The sequence below is a fragment of the Camarhynchus parvulus genome, chromosome 2, assembly GCF_901933205.1.
Source record: "Camarhynchus parvulus chromosome 2, STF_HiC, whole genome shotgun sequence".
Classification (NCBI taxonomy): domain Eukaryota; kingdom Metazoa; phylum Chordata; class Aves; order Passeriformes; family Thraupidae; genus Camarhynchus; species Camarhynchus parvulus.
The window spans coordinates 69,178,960-69,202,771 of record NC_044572.1 but is presented as its reverse complement, the minus strand read 5'-3'; the positions used below and the strand labels follow the sequence as shown (position 1 = coordinate 69,202,771).

At 38.3% G+C, this 23,812-nt stretch overlaps 1 protein-coding gene across 1 annotated transcript in view; it reads left to right on the top strand.

Moving 5' to 3' along the window:
- The window catches only part of GMDS (GDP-mannose 4,6-dehydratase), a 405,686-nt gene that overhangs the window by 58,407 nt on the left and 323,467 nt on the right, over positions 1 to 23,812 (top strand). The window contains exons 2-4 of the mRNA XM_030943572.1: positions 2,396 to 2,440; positions 6,437 to 6,524; positions 10,065 to 10,174. Of these exons, the coding sequence (XP_030799432.1) occupies positions 2,396 to 2,440; positions 6,437 to 6,524; positions 10,065 to 10,174 (243 nt within the window). The remainder of the gene's footprint in view (positions 1 to 2,395; positions 2,441 to 6,436; positions 6,525 to 10,064; positions 10,175 to 23,812) is intronic.

Sequence of the window (23,812 nt, the reverse complement as noted above, 5' to 3'; positions counted from 1 at the left end):
TTATAGGTGTAATATATGTGTCTCCTAAGGCTAAAGGTTTAAATCACTTTATAAAGCTTATTTACTATTATTTACTCCCTGACCTCATTAGGAGAAGATGGAAACTGTGCTGTCCTTACCAGCTGCAAACTCTTTGAGGCTTTGATGGCTGTTGTGATTGCCATTCCCACTGGCAGGCTGCTGTACTGAAAAGAGAAGGAAGGGAGCCATGACCCCCGGGGCCGTGTGCGATACGGTATCGCAGCGCGGGACAGCGCGGATCTGCGCTCCGTGCGATTACCAGACACTGAATCAGCTGTGCTGTGCCAGAGCCAGAAAGCAGGAGCTTTCACACTTGCTGCCTGTTTCCCACTCATTGTAAAGCCCTGCCCTATCACTTGATAGACCTGGAAAGGAAGCGCAGAGGAAGCAAGTGCCACTGCTGGTTCAAAATGTTCCAGGGTGACTGGAAACTTTGAGCAATGGCCTGGGTGAGAAGAACAAGACCTTATTGACAGGGTTCAATCCTAGTTAAGTCTGTTTCCCATCAACTTCCTAAGTAATCACAGCCTTTCTTTTTCCCCTCCTTTGCACTCTCTGGGTCCCCCACTTTCACCTCCTTTTTAAAATTTATTTATAATTTTATGTTGTAGTGGACTGAGCAACGAAGGAGAGCTTGGAAGTTTTACTGTCTCTGCTAAATCCTGGAGGAATTGCTAATTAAAAGATGACAAAAGCATTAAAGGTAGCTGTCATCTCCCCCTTTGCGCCCACGTTTTTCCAGATTTTTCCATTAAATATTCTTTGAATTTCTCCTTTCAGTAGGGCCTTGTTCTTATCATTTGATGTACATATTCTTCCAGTGAAGCCATGGCCCATGTAGTTTGTTATTTTCCTGATTAGCTGGTGTCATAGACTGCTATTACAGGGCTCTAGTCCTGTGAAGATCTGTGCACACACATGTACATGTAGTGCAAGGAAGGTGAAAGCTGAAACTTTCTTGGTTTCAAGGCCTTTTAGACTGTATGAGACTTTATGAAGCATTTGTATCATGAAGTAATTCCTTTTCTAATGCTGCACTTTTAAACATAGAGCAATGTGCCCCTTGTGCACTGTACTGTGCCATTTTGCATACCTAGGATTTTGCCATCAATGCAGTAAGCAATTTCCCTTGTCAGTCCTACTCCTGTAGAGCCTCCTAGTGCATCTAAAATTTCTTACTTTAGCGTGTTATTGTTCTTAGGCTTTCTATGTGGCAAAAAAAAAAAAAATTTAATATGAGGTAAAAGAAAGGTTTTTCTCTGGAGCAACATGCTTTTAAGGGATGATCAGGAAGAGATGTCTGTTTAGCTTTGCCTTTAAATGTCTCTGGTCATGATTATGACAGAGCAGATCCGCATAACAGAGTTTGTAACGGAGTTTAAACCTGTATGGTCTTTTTCTAGCAAGTCATTTGGGTCTGGTGGAAAACATTTGCATATTAAAGGAACAAGCAATTCAAGAAGTGACTGAAAGCTGCAGACTTTAGGCATGGGTAATCATTGAATTGGTTAGTGAGAACTCTTTTGGAGGGCTAAAGTTTGCTGGGTATGTGATAGTGTGTAAATATTTATAAAGGTGATATGACTTACTGTTTTTAGTAATCCTGGCAATATTCATGCTAGGAGAATCCTCTTATTTCAGGAAAATGTGTGCTAGCACGTGTTTTAAAGTATTTGCTTTTGAGGAGCTTAATAATTTAAGTTTGACAAGGATTTCACAGGAGGGAAAAAAAATGAAACTCGCTTGAAATTAAATGACCCAAATTCCCAAATTCTCAGCCTTCAATGATATATATTTAAGATCTGAAAATGGTTTTTCTTGTGTAATTTAAATATAAGGTGTGCTAGGGATGTTTTTGAAAGCTCTGTAGGTCAGGCAAGGCAGAATTATTGCTGCCTTCAGAAGCCTTGTAAGAAGGAGTGCCTGAGCAAGAGAGACGCCAGTGTGACAAGGTGCTACAGAGGCACGTTGGTTTGCAGAGGATGCCAAGCTTGTACTATTTTTTTACATGTTTTTCCTTCCCTATCTCCAAAATAGTTCAAATTCAAAGACTGTGGTTAGGATATTTTAGAAAGATAGTCCCCAGGCACTTTATAATGGAACTTGGGAAGAGATTCAAGAGATGGGAATTCTCAACCAGCATTTGTAAGCAAGTCATCTTAAAATATACTGCTTCATAGTCTAAAATTAACTAAAGAGAGACTGTGGTATTTTTAGGTCGGTGTATGAATCTGAAGAAATCAAACTATAGGCTCATTACCCAGTCTACTCACTATAAGTTTTTTTCTTCCCTCTTTTGAGATCTTAACCAGTCCAAATCTCCCAGGCCTATTCACTGTGTTTCTAACATTTTCCTATATCTTGCTCTTCCCAGGATGGATCGTACTTGGCTGAGTTCCTGTTGGAAAAAGGCTATGAGGTGAGTGACTCGGTGACTGGCTGCAGGCCGATGGAGTCGTTTGGATGCTGCAGCCCCAGCCCGCTTCCTCTGCTCCTGTCCTTCCCTGTGTATGTTTTCCACTCCAGTCCTAGATAACAAATCAAAACTCCAGAGAGGAATGTGCAGCATGGCCTGTAATCATGCCAGGTTATTGTACTATTTATCATCTAATGTCCACTGGTGGATTCCCTCTTCTCCTCGGGGTATAACTGGTTTGCATGTTTCCCGCCAGCTCAGATAAGCAGTGACCTGTGTGAGCCAAAACTGTAAGGAATTAGGGAATAATTTATGATGCAATGTACCACATAAAGGAATAAGAATCTCTTGTTTGTTCTCTTTCCCCACCTCTCTCTCCACAGTAAAGGCTCTTTTTTGACAGTATTTCAGCAATGAAAACCTTGCATTTTGCTTTCTCTGTTCAGAAAGGAAAAAACACAAAACCCAAACAACAAACTTGAAACAAGTTGTACTTTGGTACAGTTACTTTCTACATTTTCTCTTGCATTAATAATTATTGCTTAGCAAATGATTTTTGCTTTCTTTTTCCTTGAAATAAAGGGAGTCTGATTCCTTCTTGCTGCATAATTTTCCCTGGCAAAAATCACATTTCTTCTGGTCCAGCAAAGCAACAATCATGTTGTTGCTATCGTTATGGTTTGATTTGAGGGGTTTGAACTGATGTGGGCATAAATGTAAGAATATTTGCCTTCTTGATCATAGAAGATGCTTCTAAAATATATGAAAAAGGAAGGAGACAGGGCGGTCAAATTAATCTCCCCACAATGTAGTATGTTTTTGGGGGGCTTAGTAAAAGTTAGTGCTTGTTTTAATTACTTCTAATTTTATTCCTTCTGTTGTAATACTGCTTCATAGCTTAGTGAAAAGTCTCTTCTCAGCCAGTTCGTGCTTCCTGTACTTTTGTACCAGGTTAATCTTGCCTTGCTTATTCCATCCTTTCTTTGGCTTTATTGATTAATTTGGTTATTGAAGTTGGTTTTCAAGCATTGTTAATTGATTATTTTTTACTATTTCTCCATTCCATTTGGGGATGAGGGATATCATTGTGGTTGCTTTTGCTACTTTGAAGGCAAAAGCACATTCTCTCACAGTCCACAATGAAGTTGGGAACTGACAACAGCAAATGAAACATAACCCTTTCTACAATACAAAGGTTGCTATAGTTGGGTAGTGCTCTTTCCTTCTGTTCTTCAGCTCTCCATCAATTTTTTGGAGTTCTTTCCTGTGCTCCCATTTAGAAACCTCTGTTCCTAAATAACTGAATGCAAGCATGCGACAGCTGATTGCCTCCCTAATTGAGATGCTTCATTCAACTTCCTTTTCTTTTAAAAATTTCAGTGTTTGAAGATCTGGCTCTTTTGAGAAAAATCCACTGATACATTCTTAACTAGATTAACCAGTCTGCACACATTTTGGCCTGTCACAGAGTTTGCATTTCACTTGCAATTCTCTGTCCCATGCAGACAAAGGTACCTTTCATCAGTTTTCTTACGGTAATATTGCTGTCATGGATTAAGCATTTGGCAGGTTTTCTTGCTCTTGTATGTGCATACCAGAATAAGGAGTGGGAGAGAAAGAAAAAAAAGAAAGAAAAGAAAAAAAAGAAAGAAAAGAAAAAAAAGAAAGAAAAGAAAGAAAATAGGGGTTCACATGTTTGTTTTATTTTTTTTTTTGTCGTCACTGGATGTAACAGGCTCTCTGGATTTGTCTGTTTACTGACTCTTTTGAAGTCCTGGGACGGGTGCATTTAGCACATCTCGTTGGTCAAAAGTTTGTATCACAGTCATGAGGAGACACAAAGCTCTTGCAAGCCCAATCTTTCATCAAGCTTTTGAGCTGGCAAGATTTGATTTATTGGTCAACCGTTCAGATGAACATGAATTTCAGCATGACTTAATTCAGACATAGATAATTGAATGCTCAAGAAGTCTCTCATCAGAACTTTAAGCCAAAGTATTTAATCTTGCTAGAAGAATCACAGAATAGTTTATGTTGGAAATGACCTCCAAGATAATCCAGTCCAATGGTTAACCCAACGCTACCAAGTCCACCACTAAACTATCTTCCTAAATGCTAGACCTACTTGTCTCTTAAATACCTACAGGGCTGGTGACTCAACCAGTTGTCCGGGCAGCCTGTTCCAGTTCTTGACAACCCTTTCCATGAGTAAATCTTTTCCTAATATTAATCTAAACCTGCTCTCTTGTTGAGCACCTCAGTTTGCTTCCTTCAGAATAATTAGTTACATTAAAACTGCAGTCTGATATTTTATTCAGCAAAGTAATTGTTTGAGTACTTAAAATATTTTCAGCATCATTTGTGCAAGTGAAGTCATTGTGAAAGTGAAGTTATTATGAAAATGTCTTTTTTTGAAAGTGTTTCTCTGTAAACTTGATGTGCCTATAAATTATAGGCACACATATCACACAATCTATGAAGAATTATTTTGATAGGACTTTTAATTACATGTTTTTTATGATGTGTTTTCATAAATCCATCATTTGATGAAAATATCTTTTGGGGGGCACACTTCTCAGTGCCTTAGTGATCCTGAAAGGGCAAATGTTTTATTCAGTTGTGGAAAGTTGAGTTTGAATTGTAGAACAAGGTATGTTGTGAGCAATGGGACAGGACACACGAGTGATTTTCTGCAAGGAAATTGGCATAATAAATTTGACCTGTAAGTTGTAAAAATGAAGTTATTGAGCTCTTTTAAATCTTGCCACCAAAATGTCATTCTTAAATCAGCAAACTGGTATTAATCTGCAGTTGTGTGCACTTTTTCACTTGGTTAACTTTTGGACTTAAGATGAAATGAAAAACATTTTCTTTGTCAATAACCATAGCTTGTGTTATGTGTAAAACAAAAATCCCCGGACTAAACAAAAACTCTTAACACTGCCTGTTCCTGCTTCTCTGTTCTTGCAAATTGACATCAAATGGGAGAGAGTAAAGGGATGGCCTCAACAAACCGAATCTAGGATGCATAGAAGTACAAAAGGGATCACTTTCAGAAATAAAAGCCAGGGAGAGGTGGAGGACAGTCATATGCTTAAGCTTGATTTCAATTGTGCAAGCACAACCTCTGTAACTGGTAACACGAATTTTGGCAGCAGGCATCATGGGGCAGTCTTACAGGACAGGAGGAAACAGGGTCAATGTTTGAAAAAGTTCTCTAATGTATTAGGCACAAAGGGTCTTTTCTTTAATATTACTCAGAACCAGTGTAGCATTTTTTTTCACTAGCTTATTTATCGTAGCAGGTTAAAGGAAATTCCCAGCCTGGGTTTCATTCTTAGGCTTGTCTGTGTCTCTTGCAACCCACTGGAGAACAGTGACTCATGAGGTCTACAAAACAGCACTGACTGTTCTGGCTGTTCTTCCAGCACCCCAGAAAGTGAATGACAACTCATTTTAAAAATATATTTGGGCCTTGCAGCTGCTGCTCCTTCTTTCACCTTGTCTCTCTTCTTTCTACCCTCCTCTCCTCTCTGCCCACTCTGTCCTTTCCATAGCCCCATCTCCTGCTGTTGCTTTTTCTTTGCCCGTCTCTGCCTCCAGAAAGACTTCTCTACAACCAAGGAGCAATGGTTTTCTAGGCACTCACATATTGCTTTTCCAACTCCAGTAATGTTGTCAAGCCTCACTCAGTAGGAGATGGTGCTCTGGGGCAATTCAGTGTGTTTTCTGTACTGTGTGTGATGTTTGGGCTGCTAGTGGTGTCAAGGGAGAATGGGAAACCACTCAATGGTACTAAAATAAATATGACAGCACCCGACCTCATCTCCCAGTATCATATTTGGGAATTGGATAACTGTCCATCTTTAGGAATAGAGATGAGCTCTGATTCCCTGATAAAAGGGTTAGGCCCACATACATGAGAATTCTGAATGATGGTAATGAACTCTTTCCTCTTAATGCTTACCACTTTTCCCTTTTTCCTCGTTCAATTCCCAGGTGCATGGCATCGTTCGTCGGTCCAGTTCTTTTAATACAGGCCGGATTGAACATCTCTATAAGAACCCACAGGCTCACATTGAAGGAAGTAAGGCTTTGCTTTTATATTTCAGGTGTTATATGCTATATTTAGTCTGGGCTGTTTGTTTAGTGGAGAAAGATCCCTGGGAACAGGAAAGGAATTGAATTTTCTTCTGCTAGTTTTAACTTGCTGCTCTATGTCAGAAAGAAAATTGACCATTTTTCTCTGAAGCAGATGTGGCAGGAAATATGGATAGTCTTGTGTGTGTGAGTTTTTAAAAGTGGAAAATACAAGAGGGACCCAGGAAGGCACTTTATGTTGTGTAGAAATGCTGCCATGGTTCAGAAATAGCTGGCAGGAGCAGTTAGAAAATTACTGGGCCTGGAAAATGCTATGTAAGGGTAAAAATACTGATATTTCAGAATAGTTAAACATGGGGTTTTTGAGGCAGTCATCTTAAGTACTCCACCTGTGTTTCCTCATGCACTCCATGGTGTCTGATGGAGGTGAAGGTTTGGAAACAGCCTGTATGAGAGCATGAATAAGACATGATCAGTGATTACTGATGATAAGAAGAATGAATCTTTGGACCTTCTGAATTCCTGCACCCAAGGAAGGGAGTATCTGCTTTTACCTGAAGGAAAGGCATTGCTCTTGGAAATTTGCTGACAATTTGCCGTATCCTCGGTTATCAATGATAATCTGGAAAGTTGAAATTCTTACCTTTACTGTACATATGGCAAAAAAATTTGTTGTATCTTAAGGGAAGTTCACTGGTCTCTTTATGAGAAACAGCTCAGATGTTGGATGGCTCCAGTTCAGGAGAAGGATTGAGCACTTTAACAATCACACAGTTCTCCATGCTGTGTCTATTTTGTAGAGTTGTGAAAGCTTTCCTGATAGTCCAGGATAGTATTGTCCAGTTTTAGGTATTGTTAACAAGTATCTCCATTATGTAAAAAATCATGTCTTTGAAGTCTGCTTCACACCATGGTTAAACAGAGCCTAATTTTTTCAAGTTTAATGAGTAATGAAACTTACAGATTTCCTTTGGTCTTTGCTTGTAATTTTTATTTAAAACATAATTAATTTCTAACATGGTATTTCTCAGATTAGTTGTTACTTGCTGTACGCTGCTCATTAAAGTATCTGATTAAGAGAGAGGTAGAATTGAAAAAAAATATCTTTATGAAGAATACTGAAACCTGTTTTTCTGTCAAGAACAATGTAAGAACTGTGAATGACTTGCATTCTTGGCTCACAAGGCAGAATGAAGAAAATGAAATCAGACAGGAACCTGTGCATTGTGAGGACCATCTTGTGGTTATGAAAAGTAATTTGAGAAGACAATGTAAATCACAATAAGTATATATACAAACATTTAAGGAAAGGGATGGAAGGAAGAAAAGAGAAAGCAGATGTTAATTTTTCCCCCACTTCTTATCTCATTTTCCTTTAACTGAAGAATGTAGCCATATGAATGGGAGGAGAAGGAATTGGATTTGGAATCTCAGGAAAGGCTGCTCCATGGAAACTGTTTGAAAACAATGGGTTTCCAGGCAGTACTGTAGGAAGCAAAGAAGCAATAGTGGTTGATGTGAGCAAACCCTAATTTTATCTTTGCCATGTGTATTTTTCCTGTCAGGAATCGATTGCATGTTGCAAGACGGTGCTCTTCATAGACAGTAGTGAACCTCTTTGTATGAAAAAAGTAGGGAGCACAGGAAGGAAGACAAGGTGCATCCTAGAGCAAGACCTCCAGCTCTTGCTTGCTAAGGAAGTTTTTAGATTGGATAATATTACTAAAGCCCAAAGGTTCTGATGTTTGATCTGTGTTTATGAATCTGTGCACCAAATAAACTCCATTTCTAGTAAGTCTTTCCGCTTAGCCTTTCACTCTTGAAAGACCCTCTTTTTTCATGGGTGAGGAGGGAACATAGCTTCATTCCCTACTCTCCTCCAGAAAGGCCATTTGGACCAGAAGTTTTGAAGACTTGATGGTAGACCAAAATAAGCACTCTCCTTGAGAGCATTAAATTTATAGTAATACTGGATAATAGTGACCCTGTTTCCTGGGTCAGCCCAGCTGGCAGCCCAACTTCCCCTGGGAAGCTCTGAAATTGCTCTCTGGCCTGGGGGTCATGGCAGGACTGCATGTCTTTGGTGTAGGAAGAGGAGCACAGACTCTGGCATCTCTTTCCTGCCTAGCATTACCTGTTAGCCACAGCTTCAGCCGGGTCTGAAGTCTCTTCAGCATGTCCTTTTCAACTGATGTTGATGTGAAAACAAATTTCAAGAATATACCATGGCTGAATTACTTTATCAACCTGAAGAACCTCATGCACATGTTAAATGGGAATGTATGGGGTTGAACATCTGAGAACTGTGTGATCTGTTAACTTCCTTGCTGTTTTATACTGTTAAAAAAAGAAAAAGAAAAACCTAAACTGGCATTAATAATAACAAAATTCACAAATCTCAACAGCAGTTAAAAAATGTCTTGTGAATTCATATCTCTTGTAATAAGCCTGGTATTTCAGGACAAAAAAAAAAAAACCCAAAACAACAACAGCAAAAAAATTAAGGTCATAAACAAGAAGCAAAAATCTATATAAATATGGCAACCAAACATAAACAGCTAAGTATCAATAGTAACAACTTTTTATTGGAAAGCTCTGAATAGCAGTGTGGTTGTTTGCTTTTTCAGTTTTGTTTTAAATAAGAGCAAAAAGAAGATCTGTTTTGTGAATTTCACTTTTGCAATATCTTCTTGACAGGTCAGGGTCTGAAAACAAGGACAACTTGATAAACCATTGCAACTTACACTTTAAATTTTGACAGGAACTGATTTCATGCTCCTATGTTCTTTTGTACACACAAATTAGAAAGAAACTGAAGTTTGGAAAGGATAAATAACATCTGTATCTAACCAACTTTTGAGGTTTTGATGTACAGCATCACAAACCATGTTTCGTTGACAGTTAAATTATTCTCTTAAATTCCCTTCTTGTGTGCATCCATATTTTTTGAATGGAAAAACAATAGTAACAAATATAGCAGGTTGTACTGAAACATTATCTAAATGTTCACCTACTAGATACCTTACACATTTTTGTTGTGTTGTGAAATTACTCACAGTGAGAAACTAAAATGTGCAACATTTTGGGAAGGAGAGGATAGCCATTGATGGATGCTTAAGAAGTTATTAAAATATTTTTGAGTGAAAGATTGGAAGCCCAAACTAAAAAATTCCCTATTTTTGTGACTGGAATTCTGTATCTGACATGTTAATCTGACATCTGACTTATTAATACAACCTGGGAAAATTAAGTGCAATCTACTAAACAAATTGATATAAATGTTGCTAGATAAGTAAGATTATTGAAGAAAGAATCTGAAATGCTGTTCATTACTCCTATGTGGAAATGTATTTTGTGGTTAAAGCAGGGGAGAAAAAAACCAAGCAAAACCAAGTTTAGCTGGTGATCCCTTGACTTTTTCCAATAAATGTTTGCTCAGACCTTGACCTGAAATAGGATATGGACTGAAAATGCATTATTGTTCTGAGATTAAAGTGTATTAACTCTGTATTCTTAAACTCTGAAGACATGAAGCTGCACTATGGGGATCTCACAGACAGCACCTGCCTGGTGAAGATCATTAATGAAGTCAAACCCTCTGAGATTTACAACCTGGGAGCTCAGAGCCATGTCAAGGTGAGTAACATTCTCTAGCACTGAGAATGTGTGGTGGTGGTGTCGGTATATTACCTTGATTACTTTAGACTGCAGCATTTATAGCAGTTTTAACAACTGTTAATTTCATCAGGTAAATACTGCCTTCAGTAAAGACAGTCATGCTTGCTGTGATGCTAAATTACTGCATGAGTTTGCTACTCAATATATATTAAGATGTCAGAAGAAGAGTGGTCAAATTGTCATTGTCAACAAAATCTGCATGTTTAAAAATCTGGTTTTTCTGCCATGTGAAGCAACTTTTGGTGTAGACTTTCCTGCTGATCAGTCCTAGCTGAGAATTTATGCAGTGTACTTAGGCCAAGCAGTACTTAAAACAATATTATTTGGTTTGTTTAAAATCAATACATATATCAGAATGCATAATTTCTATAAAGGCTTCTCCTAGCTCAGTTTTCACACAGGTGATACTCTTTGAAATATTGACCTACAAACAATAGGTTACTACCTGAAGCATTATAACACTTTTGGTTACAAAAAATCAAGTTAGAGACAGCGGAATAAAAAGGAATTATTAAAACCTAGTAATTTGACCCTGGCAAGTACTGCTGCAGCAGCAGGATGGAAAATGAATAGCAGAGGCAATAATTTGGTGGTTTACATTTATTAAGCTAGGCTGCTGTAAAAGCTCAGTTTACTAACAAGTGACCACTATTTACTTGCAAAATCCCCATTCATACTTCATAATTACAAACTGAAACTGACGTCCAGGTAGAAAATTGTCATTAAAATAAATTGTGCTTCAGTCATGTGTCCTGTCCTTATTGTGTGTAATGTGTAAGCATTCTAAAGTGACCTTATTCCCTGGCTTCTCTTGAGGTGAGAAGGGAAGAAGTATTTAAGCCTCCTGAAATTCAGTTTAGCTTTTGTTTCTGAGTAAGCCTTCCCACAAAAAGCAGTGTGTTGTTCCTATCACTGTAAGCCTTGAAACGCAGCAAGAGGAAATCACATGGAAAGACTGCAGTTATTGACAACACACACAGCAGAATACAGACATGAAATGAGAATAAATCTGCTTTTAATTTGCTTGCATGATTGAATTAACTGTGTTAACATGGGTCTAGTTTATTAGCTCACGTAGAGCAGCATAACAACAGGGCTATATTAGTCCAACGGCAGAAGATGGTCCAGAAGATAACTGAACTGCTGCTTTGCAGAGTGAAATCTGAGCCAGCAAATTATTCTGGATATTTGCAGCCCACAGCTAGGTGTCCCAGCATCCCTTTTCTTGAAGTGGTTCACTTTATAGCAATCTCTGTGGGAATTACCTGTCCCACTTAATTTGGGACTAGAATGTTAGTGCCATGCTAACATCATCTATCTCCACATGCCTGCTGAAGTTGCAACAGCTTGGTCACAGCACTGGGAGGACATGAAGGGTAATAGTGCATGAGGGTAATAGTGGTGCTCATGCTGCTGCTATGGATTCTTGGATGATTCTGCCATGGTTTATGGGATGGATTATTCCACAAATGCCTCACTGCATGATTAGCTCAGTTGGTTAGAGCATGGGGCTTATAATGCCAAGGTTGTGGGTTTAACTCCCATGTGGGCCATTCACTTAGGAGTTGGACTTGGTGGTCCTCCTGGGTCCCTTCCAGCTCAGACTACGCTGTGACTCTGAGCCAATGCAGATCTGGCACTGGCTCTTGGCTTTTGGAAAGCTAATGTCCTCATGTCCTGGAGGGCAATGAAAATGGCTCTGTTAGAAGCTGACCTGGATGCAGCAGGCTAATACTTAGGCAATGTTAGCAGTCCTATGGGAAGTGTAGATGAGCTTCTTCAAGGTGTACTTGCTTCCTAGCGTCTCCAGTAGTACTTCTGTTGTTGCACTTGAGGAGAGAAGATAAGCACCCCGAGTCTGTTGACTGAGGGGGTTGGGAGAACTTGACTCGGTTATTGGTAGGAGTTAAAAAAAGTCCAACAGTGTTTAGCATTTTAAAACAATTACCAATGTTGAAAGAGGGAGTAGAACTTGGCCATCTGTTCAGGTGAATATCTTCACCAAACAGCTGTTGGCATCAGACTGTGGTTACATAAACTTACTGGGTTTGCTTGTATGCATCATGTTTGGGGAAGGAGGGAAAAGAACTTCTAATCTTAGCTTGCTTCACATTCTGGTCACTTTGAACCGGTGACGTCTTCAGGATTTTTTTGGTGGTGTTTGTATTGGCTTGTGTTTATGCAGAATAAAGTTTTGTATCACTCTCACTTCCAGTTAGTTTATGTGAGCCATGCTGAAATGAAGGAAAATAAAATCATAGGAAGTTGGTCTGGTTTCCTGTAGGAAACCAATGAAGATGAAATTGGTTCTTGGAATGAACCCGCAGTAGTCTGGGAAATACTGTCAGAGAAGACGTTTTTCTGAATCATAAATAGTGAGGACTGTGACTCATAAAGTAGGTCACTGGGAGGCTGATCTGATCTTGTACATGGGAGAAAGTGAGAGAAGACTGAAACTTGTTCCTTATTAAAAACAGTAAACTCAACAGAATGATATCATCAGTAGGAACAAATTATCCAGTGTGCATTGCTGTCTGTTTTGGTGAGAAACAGGGATTAGCTCTCTGCACTGTGGCTTCACCATAGGAAGTTCAGAAAACAGTAGCACATTCACTTCATGGCTGCTAAATAAACAGCTCAGCCTCATTTTCTCTATCCAGTCTTTATATGTCCTCCTGCTTTGAATCATAGTTCTTGGGGAACCCGGTGAACTGGCCATGTTTTATTTTTCATTTAATTTGGTTTTATGGGAGTTTACAATATATTGATTCTAAATAATTATCTATTATTGGATATAGTAACATGCAGATAGCTTAATCTAAAGTCTGTTATCCGTAACTCTATATTCATATCCTTCAGCTGAATGTCTTCAAAATCAATTATCCAAATGTAGGTTGTCTAAAATAATGTAAATGTCTCTTTTTGCACATTTTTCAGAGGAGGCACACACATAGATATGAAGTTGTAACTATTTTTTCTTGAAGAACAAATGATCACATCAGAGTTTGACTGAACTGTAAAATTTTGTTTGTATGCTTTGAGTTGTACTGAATTAGTGAAGCTGGAAAGTATCTTTTGACAAATTTCTGGATCCAAAAGGCAGTGTAACCTCAGTAAAAGTTACCTTAGCACTTGAAACTTTTTCAGTATATACAAGCAGTTAAATGTGGGCTGGTTTCATGGCTTGCTGTCCTAGTAGTATTAAATAGCCTGGTCAGTGCATCGGTCTTCAGAGGCCAGGGAGGAAAATCCCAACTTACGCAAAAGCCTGTGCTCATCTATGTCTCTTACTGGATCCTGAATCTGGATTGGTGGGAAGGTGGGATAACTACAGAGAGGGGAAACTTGAAGTACACAAGTAAAAGTTAACATCATATAATTTCAACAGAGTTGCAGAATGGTTGAAGGTCAGAAGGGACCTCTGGAGACAGTCTAGTCCAACCCCATTACTCAAAGGGGAGTTATCTAGAGCAGGTTACAAAGAACATTTTCCAGTCAAGTGTTTAGTAGGATGGAGACCCCACAACCTCCCTGAGCAGCCTGTTTCCTCACCTCTGCAGCTCCTTCACTCTTACAGTAAAAAACTAGCACACACCACCACAAATTTTCATATTTTTAAATATCATGTTTCCTTGTATTTCAGTTTCTGACCGTTGCCTCACCTTGTGTCACTGTATACTGCTGAGAGGAGTCTGTCTCGGTCATCCTTTCCCATTCCACTCATCAGGTGACACATCAGGGAGATCACCCTCTGAGCCTTCTTCAGGCTAAACAACCTCAGCTCTTGCAGCTCCTCCTCAAATGACAGATCCTCCGGTCCTTTTGTGGGCTAAGACTGCCCTGACCAGTTCTTCCTCAACTGTAAGAATTGTCTGTTCATAGCATTTCCCCTTGTGAGCTGTTCAGTCACCCACATCAGGTTATCAGTGCCCTCCAGAAACCTTCTGGCTTCCACCTGCTGTGTTGTCCCCATAACAGATATCGGCATGGTAAAAATCACCCATGAAGACCAGAATATAGGAGGATGAGCTTTCTTAGCTTACCTGAAGAGAGTCTTATCTACTAATACATCACATTCTAAAGCCTGTTTGCATCCCCAGACTCCTTGTGGTCTGAGGAATGTGAACCATATGGGAAAGAGGTCATCTTTTTCATTTCCTATCACAGTCTTTTATGGGATGCTTCTTCCAGCAGTTGTAATTGTGGTTGTGATAATTGCTGGGGGGGGATGGTGCTATGCAACTTTATATTGAAGAAGGTAGTGTTTGGGTCATGGCATGGAAGCTGGCATCCTCTTGTTTAGTACACAAGTGAATCTGATAATTAAAACTATATATAGCTGACTTTCTCCTGCAGGTTTTATCAGAGATGTTGTAGGGGCAGTACTCTTCTCCAATCACCTTTCTATCCATGCAGTTAGTAGAGCTGAAAATCACCTATAACAAAGTCTGTGTCACAGAGGATGGTGTGCTGGGGTTCTTGCCCTAAATCCCGGCTAGAAGAAATGGGCAGCGCGCTTCCAGCAGTCCCAGGGGGTGGCTAGCTGCAGCAGCAGGTGATAGCTCTGGTGTAGAGACGAGCCTGGCAGGCTAGCCACCTGAGGATGTGACCCCTTGCGTCGAGGCAGTGGGCTTCACACCTCAACCCTCGGAAGAGGGGTAGAGAAGGCCGCCAGCCAGTCAGCGAGTAGCGAAGAAGGAGGCAGCAGACCACCTCAGCAGAACAGGGTTGGTTTATTAACTGGGAAACAGGGAGCCAAACAGGGGAGCGGCTGAGGAAGTCTGCCCACAGGAATACAGTGCACACAGGTTAAATACAGAGTAGGATGACCCCTACTGAGTGAAAGTGATTGGGCATACAAAGAGAGTGGCAGAGCATGAGACAAATGAAACAGACAGAGGGGAGGTGCAAGGGTGTGGCCAGGGGCCAAGGGCCAACCACAACCCAGGCTGGAGAGAAGCTTCTGGACCCTGGGCTGGGTCGGGGGATGACAGACACCTATAGAGAGGGGTGGACACCCGAGACAGGCAGGAAAACTAGGATACTGATTGGGAGATTGGGAGAGAGAGAGCATGAATGATGGGAGACAACTTGCTCAACCATGAGGGGGCTGGCCAGGACAAACCAACTTTGAAACAGGGGGAGAGGGAGGGAATTGGAACAGACCATTGAATAGTACATAAAACTGAACCCGTACAACAATTGTGGATAAGAAAAAACGCACGCACCGCAACAATGGTGTCACTCTGAGGCTGTCTCACATGAGGCAAGCACTTTCATGGTGCGTGTACAGTGAGTGCTTAGCTATGAGGAAAGTCAAGGCACTAAATAACTTAGCATGGAGCTAAGCACTGAAGTCTCCTGATTGCACAGTTCTGGCATCATTTCAAAGTCTCATGCTGTTCAGTTGCCAGGTTTGGGAATGTGCCCTCCTTTTGCTCTCATTGTCTATTTGATGGATTAATTCTGAAAAGAATTCTTTTGCACTGGAGATGCGTTTTTGTAGTATGGTCCATTAAACAGGACCTCTCTAATTTGTTGGGTGGGTTTTTTTAATCACACATAAACATGATGAACAAGTAAATCTTAATGATGCTACTTCTATTTTTATATGCTAACTGTATATACACAGTTTGGTTCTGATCCTGCAATGCTTTCTCATGGCAAAAAATAGTGTTTGTTGTTGTTGGGCCCTTGGACTTTTAAACTTTTTTTTTCATTAACACAGTATTTCTTATATTAAACTGGAGGTGAAATAATTAAAAGAACTAATTGTAAAGCTTTTCCAGTATTTCATTACTAGCAATGCTGATAATTGCTTATAATTGCATAATTCATGGTTTATGTACTGTACCTTGTAGTTCTTATCATTCAGTATGCTGTTTTATTATTGCATGGATTTTAAAAGTAAGGAAAGCATTTCATTTCATCCTTCGTAATGAAAGCTCACAGCTTCTGAGAAAATGAATGGATTTTTTGTATGTTTTGTAGTAGAAAAATTTTGACTGTTCAGTGAAACAAGATCTAGTCTAGTTAATTTTAAGGACTATTAGCAATACTCTGTAGAGATGTAGCACAACTTATTCACAGGAAAAAACACGCCTAACAGACCTTAATTTTATGTCATTAGAGAATTTTATAGCTGTGCTTTATAGAATATGTTATCGTCTCAATTTGATATCAAATTCCTTCTAATTTGGCATGTGTGGCTGTTCAATTTGTTAGCCAAAAAGCTGAGTTTCCAAACCTGATTTATACTATCAGGCTATGAATATAGAGCCTTCTGCCCTAGGGTACCTCTGATTAGTGTAGGACCCCTGTGTGGGGCTGTGGGTCTGTGGCATGCTCAGGTGTCTCCTGTCATCTGTTTACTGGTGGTGGCAGCTCGTAACACCAGCCTTGGGAACACAACCTTGCTGGAAAATTGTTGTGCTAACCAGCAAACACTGTATTTGCACAGGGCTTTAGATGGTCGGTCTTGGTCCTTAGCCAGGACAATTAGGCTCTCTGCTGTAAATACAAAGGAATAAAAACTAGCTGGGCTACCTTCTATCCTGCAGAGTGCTTTAGTGCTTTTGCACATGCTGCTATTACCCAGGGTGTGATTTTGTAGTGTGCTGAACTGTCTTAATTTAGTTCAGCACACTCTTTTAACTGCTTTAACTTCAGACTGTTGAAGTTGTTTTGATGCTCGCCTGAGTTTTGTGCAGGATGCTGTGTCCTTGTGGGATGGAGTGCACCAGAGGGCAGAGTAAGCCTCTTAAGTGGTACTTTCAAATGCTTATATGTGTTGTTATGCTGTGTACCTTAAATTCTTTAAGTAATCTAATTCCTTCTGAGTGGTCAGATTTTAGGTAGTTTTACACTTGAAATATTTTAGGCAATGCTTTTAGTATAATATGTGCAGTACCTGTTTAAACAGATTCTGTGTGGCCTGGAAGGAAAGGTAATTCCCGTAATAGTTAGCAATTGGAATTATATATATCTCTTCTCTTGGCTTACTAAGTATTTATGGCAACTTTATACAATCCTGTAATTGCAGCTTGTATTGTCAGACTAAATAGATTTAAAACCAAGTGTTAGTAAAGAACTTAGTGCAACTATTAATTTTCTTAAACAGATTAAATTTAATAGTTAACTGTATGTATTATAGCTGTAAATGCTATGAATACATATAAAGAACAATGGAATAAAGCACTCAGTGGTACTACTATTTATTAACAAATGCAAGCTTTAACAAATTGCTCCCCAAACCAAGTATTACTTATGTTAATACCCATTAGAAAAGTAAGGCATTATGTTTATGGGTATATTTTAACTACAGAAGAACTCTCATGACCTCTGCTGCAGGCTGGTATTGCCTCTGTGCCCTCCTATTCCACATCTCTCATTTTCTCCTTACCTGCACCCTCCCTCCAGCAGTGGAACCCCTCCTTTTCTCCCTACTCTTGCTCTGAACTAAGGTGTTATTTCCCTCTCTGTAGAAAAATACACAAGAGTTCAAATGCTTTTTGGATCACTGTGACATTATTTACAATTCCTGTGAAGAGCTTGCACTTTTTTAGTCTTCTTTTTGCTTTTTTATCTTATGAATCATTTCCAGGGTAAGCACTGAAGCACATTCCTACAAATATGTTACTTAAGTGTATTGGAAAATCAGCCGTGTAAAAAAAAAGTAGTACTTAATCAGGGATGCGAAAAGGACCAGACTGAGCCCTGAGACAGCCCTGAGACAGGACTTTTCCATATGGTTTAGTAATTAAAGAGCAGAATGTGCACAGTCATGGATCTGTAACTGAAGATTATAGATTCCTTTAAGAGTTTTCAGTGGGTGTCTCTCGCATGATATGTTACAAATACAAGCTGGGGACTTTTTTCAGCTGCTGTTCTTGTTTTGTGCAGTCACATACAAAGCGGGCTGAATGCTGTGATGAATGAAGTGGTGTTTATCTTTGTGACCCTGATGACGGGTAAAGTACCACCTCCTTCATCTCGTGCTTTGTGTGTGGTTTCTACTTGGAGGCTCTGTGATTTGACTTCCTAACTGACTTCTGAATTTTAAGTCTGGTGTAGTAAAGGGGGACAGCCGGTGAATCCATGTTCATTTGGTACCGTGGCCCCAGTTACATCTGGATACCTGCTGAAATCAACCCTCAATGGGCTCTGCTGCTGCATAATTAAATTGCAAATTTTAAAATAATTGCTTTAAACCAGATTTTATTTAGAGCTGACTGATAAATCAAAGTTTGTTAACTTGGATTCCCTTTTTAGAGAAGAGTGATATATCATATAATTCTACCTTTGTTTGCAGTAATCAAACCTCTGCTGTTACTGTAGCTATTTTTTTTTAAGTACAAAAGTAATTGCTGAAGTGGTTTCTGCTTCTGGGCACGAGTAGGGAGGAGTGATCAAAAACTTCCCTGAGAGTTTTCTTCTAACAGCCGCTGCAGGGGAAGAGAGAGGTGGGGAAAGGGAAGGCAAAACCAGCTGTGGCAGTCACAGTGTCATATTTCTTGTGTCAAATAGATGGCAGCAGAGCGTTGTACACAATGGAGCAGCTCCATCCTGGAATGGGAATGGGGGGGAATGACACTTCAAACTGACTTGTATCAACTGAAGCCTTGAAAGACTTGTCGTTTGGCATAAAATAGGGAAGAAAGCTACTATTGATAGTGCAGGCGCATAGAGGATGAAGAAGGGTATGAGATGCTATAAAGTACTGAATTTCTGGAATAGTCCCAGGTGGCAAAACTTAATCTTTTAAGGTATGTCATCCACTCATGCAACATGATTGAAATCAGCTAACATAATATGCATGTCAAAATAAAGAGACAGAAAGAAAAAGAAAGTATTCACAAGTTGCAACTGAAAGTGATATACAGCTGCCTTGGGGTACTGTAGGAGTTGGCCAGAAAGCCTATATTTTATTTAAGTGAGTTAGAGAAAGGAAATGTCAGTCCTCAATCAGGCAAGCATTCTTTGGTAAGGTTTACTTAAATGTCAGCATTCTTAGGAAAAGAGCTGCAGTCTGTTCTGCTCTGATCCCCAAAATTAAATTTGCTGTTAAAATGGGTCAAGCTGCAAATCTCTCTCTAGAAGCGTTTGATTAATAAAACTAGTCCAGGGTTTGGCTTAGTATTTATTAAGTACAAAATTAATGGCTGCAAAATAGCTGCAGTCATCATAGACATGAATGTATTTTGTTGTGTGCTCATCTACATCTAAAATTTTGGAGTAGGGCGATCCCAAAATAAAAGGTGGAATTGAAGGCTTTGATGTCAATGATTGCTCAAGCCCTCAGTTTTTAAGGTGTCATGGTAGAAAGATGTAAAAGAAGTTGAGAAATTATTATTAGTAGTATAGCATGACAGGTCAAGAAATTGTGTCAAGGCTAGAAAATTCAATATGGGGTGCTATCTTATTTTGTAGTATATTTTATTTCTCTTACAGCTCTGAGTGCAGCCATCCTGGCTGAGCATTAGCTTTAATGGTTATATTTAGGATAGACCTTGTTAAGCGTTTACTTTCTGTAAACATGCTTTTTAACCCAGCTGCCTGAGAAACTATTGCAGCAGCTTGAGGATATCTGGCAGGTTTCTATTTTGATAAGAACTTGTTTCTCATATAATTATGTTTCTTTTACCATGTTTTGATATTTTAGTGATCCATCCACTCTCTTCATCAAGCTATTAAGAAAACCAAACCACTATGTAATTTATTTTTTACAGGTTTAAAGAAAATTATATTTGACTCACTTTGAAGTGTTGCAAATTGTGCTAGCTGCTGCAGTTTACTGGGATTGGAGGGTAACACAGGTCTGCCAGAGTGTAGGTGATTTTCAGTATCGTTCATCATACCCTATGGAAAGTGTTAATATAATGGCTCTGACTTTTGGGGCTTTTTCATTGTGCTTAAATTACTGCTCATGCAGAAGAAGGAGTGTGTCTATGTGTGTTTTGGTTTTTTTATTCTTTTGCTTATTTTATTATTATTTAATGTCTTAAAGCGGCAATTTTAAGAAAAATCTAGGCATAACAATTTTATACAATATCTGCTATATCAACATGGGTCAAGCTATGAAATTAAGGAAATGCATTTGATTTTTTTGATGAGTAATAATCTGAAGCTATTTTAATACTTTTTTTCTTTTGCTAAATGTTAAGTCTGTTATAGAATTTAAATGTTTTTTACATTGTGTCTCTGAACACACTTCCATAGAGACATATTAAAAATATATAAAAATATATGTTCTTGGAAGAAATAACATGGTTGTGTTTTTATATTTTTACAAACCATTTACTAAATTGCTGTTCTGAACACTAGAAATGGAAGCTATGAAAAATCTGTGACTACACAATAGTACATGCATTGCGCTGATTGTCTTGATGAATTAGGTTGGCAGAACAAATGCAAACTTTTTAAAATAAGCAGTTCCAAAACTGTCTCGGTAATTCTTCTTGAGGCTAAATGCTACAGACTGCTATTGAAGCCAAACCTCATTGAAATGTTTGCGAGGGGGTTGCTGGGGAGGGAGGGTTGTTGTTGTCTCTTGCCACTTTTCCATTGAGGTAAGGATATTAGCTTGAATGACATCATTTAATTTTTCTCAATTTTGAAATGGTGCATTTGCATAACAAAGCAGTATTTCTTTTTTTCCTTCAGTTTCATTAGAACTGTCGGGATGTATGTGTGTGTGCATGTTTCCAGTCCTCTTGCTGAGTAATGCTAGATTTGTTCTTTGTTCTATGTAAGTTTGGCTTTGTGGTTTCTGCAACTTTAAAAATGCATGTATATCCTCTCAACTTCCTTCATCTGTGGATGAAATAGACTGTGTGTCTTAAAGCGTCTCGGTGTTTTACAGGCATGCAAAACAAGACAAATAAAGTATTTTCTGCAGTAAAAAATGGTTTCATTTATTTTCTTAGTATGTAAAACAGCATCAGAAAACCTAAATCACACAAAACATTTCTGTGAAAGAACTGTTTTAGTGAGACGTGCACAGTCAAACTCACAGAACCCCTATGATTTAGGATGGCTGTGTGAACAGGAGTGACAGAACAGAGAATAATTCCACTGTTACAATAGACTATGGGCACAAGTTTCTGTTTTTCCTTGAGCATTTTAGAAATTGAAGGAAGAGGAAACATTATTTGTTTATAAGTTCCAGAACTATGTTGAGACTTTTTTTTTTGCTACTTCATTATTGTCAATAAGTATTGCTGTTAGGAAAAAGTGAAAGTTGTCATTTTGAGGTGTCTAAGATATCTTGATGTTCCGTTCATTTTTATTTTTAAAGCAAAAATCATGAGAGAATATCTAGAGAATATTGTATCTTAACTGAGTGTCTCTTGTGAATGAGATGACTGTTTGCTTTGTAAACAGTGTACATCTGGTATTTGTTGACAATCCATCAGAATTAGGTATCAGAATGGTTTAAATACTGTTGCTGCAATTTCATATTTTGCATCATCATATTTTGATGATGCTGTGTTACATTTTATTAGGCAGAAAACAGCTATTCAGGAAATGTCTTCATTTTCTATAGACACTAAAGAACTGTAACATAGGAACTTGCCCCTGCTTGTGCAAAACACTAAGGTCTGGAGAGAGAGAACATCTTGATATGTGTTTGTGCTCTAACATGCAACTTGTTTTGTAGAGGTTAGGTATGTTTTATGTAATAGCTAATCAGCTATTTGGAAAAAGCTTAATTAAAAAAATCTAGTACTGTGTTACTTTACATTAAGAACTCCCCAGTTTCAACTTGTTTTGATCACTCCAGCTTTTTGAAATGGAGCTGTTCTGAGCATCTTTGGTGATAGACTTGGACTCCAAAGGACTGGCTAGAGCAACAGGATTAGTCTAGTGGTTTATTTTCCTATACAACTATGCATACTAGCTTTCCATTACCCTATTTTTCATTAAGTATTTACCAAATATATTGGCTAGCATAATTGAATTGTGAATGTCTGAACTGCATTTTTCCTGTAAGTATGTGATGCTGAGAAATAGCATTTTAATTTTAGCCAGACATTCTTGCATAATGTTGCTTCATGGTGATGCAATTTCACTGGCATAGCATCAGAACAAAGACTACAGCATCAAACAAGGATGTAAAAACAAATTAAAGGATGCTAGAAGCTTTAAGCACTGCTTTAAAGATTTTAATATGCTTAATATTCCTGAATTTTTTAAGCTCTGTGTGTGTTTGTGTAACAAGCTATGAGTTCTGTGGAGCTTTTCTAATTTTATATTGGTGTAATATTTTTCCTTTGACTTGTTTCTAAAACTCCACTGTGGCAAAGAACATCCACCAGAAATGATGTATTTTAATTACAAGGCATATGCAGCCTATGTATTTAGTTAGCTGGGTAGTAAAATTTAATTGCAAGGCTCTAAAAAATGCTCCTGAAAACATTGCATACATTCAGCATAGCTAAGTCTTTGGAGCTAGTAAAAGATTCAGTTAGTTTCCTAAATCCACATTATCTAAAATCCCAATTCCACAGAAAAAAATTAAAATAAAATTTGAATTGAGTAAAGGATAATATAAGATACCTTTTTTATGATAGTGATCTATACTGTTATCTCTTCCATGTCTAAACTTGAATTACAGTAGTAGTCTTTGCAAGTTTATCTGAAATAAAAAGGTATATAATTCTTTCTGCAGATTTCAAAAGTTACAACTTAATTAAAATGCTACAGTATGTATATAGCTGATAAATGAGAATTATTTTCAGAAGTACTATGCAAGGAGTTCTGTAAAACACTACAAGCTTATTTTGTTTGGTTTTTTTTTAATGTACTAGATGTTCCTAAAACTGGTTGCAACACTTTAGTGAAGGAAAAAAATTAGGATTGATTGACTTGTCATGAGGTGTGAACTGAAGGCAACTCAAATCACTGGCAGAGGTTCTTTATAGTGCTTGGGAGCATTTCATGCTTGCAGTTTTTTGTTACTGTGCTCTGTCTGATACTTTGATTTTGTTCAGCTATCAGTATTTCTAGGTGTTGTACATTTTCATTTTGTCACATTTAGATGTACCATTACTGAATGCTGCAAATTTCAGGGAACAGCTGCATTTCACAAGGTTGCTGTACATGTTTCTACATTGTACTTTTTTAATAGCTTATAGTGATAAGGAATACGTATTAGCAATTGGACTGTAAATGCTGAATGCTAATTAGGTTTTGAAAGAATGTCATACAAGTCAGTTGAAGACAAGCTTTGGGTGGTTTTTGGAGAATTGCATACTGTTAAATGTGTTTAAATTGTGTAAGTAGTTTATTACTTATAATTCGCTGCTTTGGAGTTGTGGTTAAGGTACTGGACTAGAATTCCTCTATAAATATTAGAGTAGAGTATTCTTTATTTTTACTGAATAAGTCAAAGCCAACAATTTGAACTTTCTCTCCAATGCTTCAGTTTAGAATAAATAATTGAAAATCTGACAATTAGCATCAAGTCATATTGAAGTCAAAATTTTCCAATAATGAAATGCAACTGATCAATAGAAATTATTTGATAGTTTCAGTGTAGATTTAGCAATCTATGAGCTGTAATATTGTTGCAATTTAATGGTTGAAAAATCCATG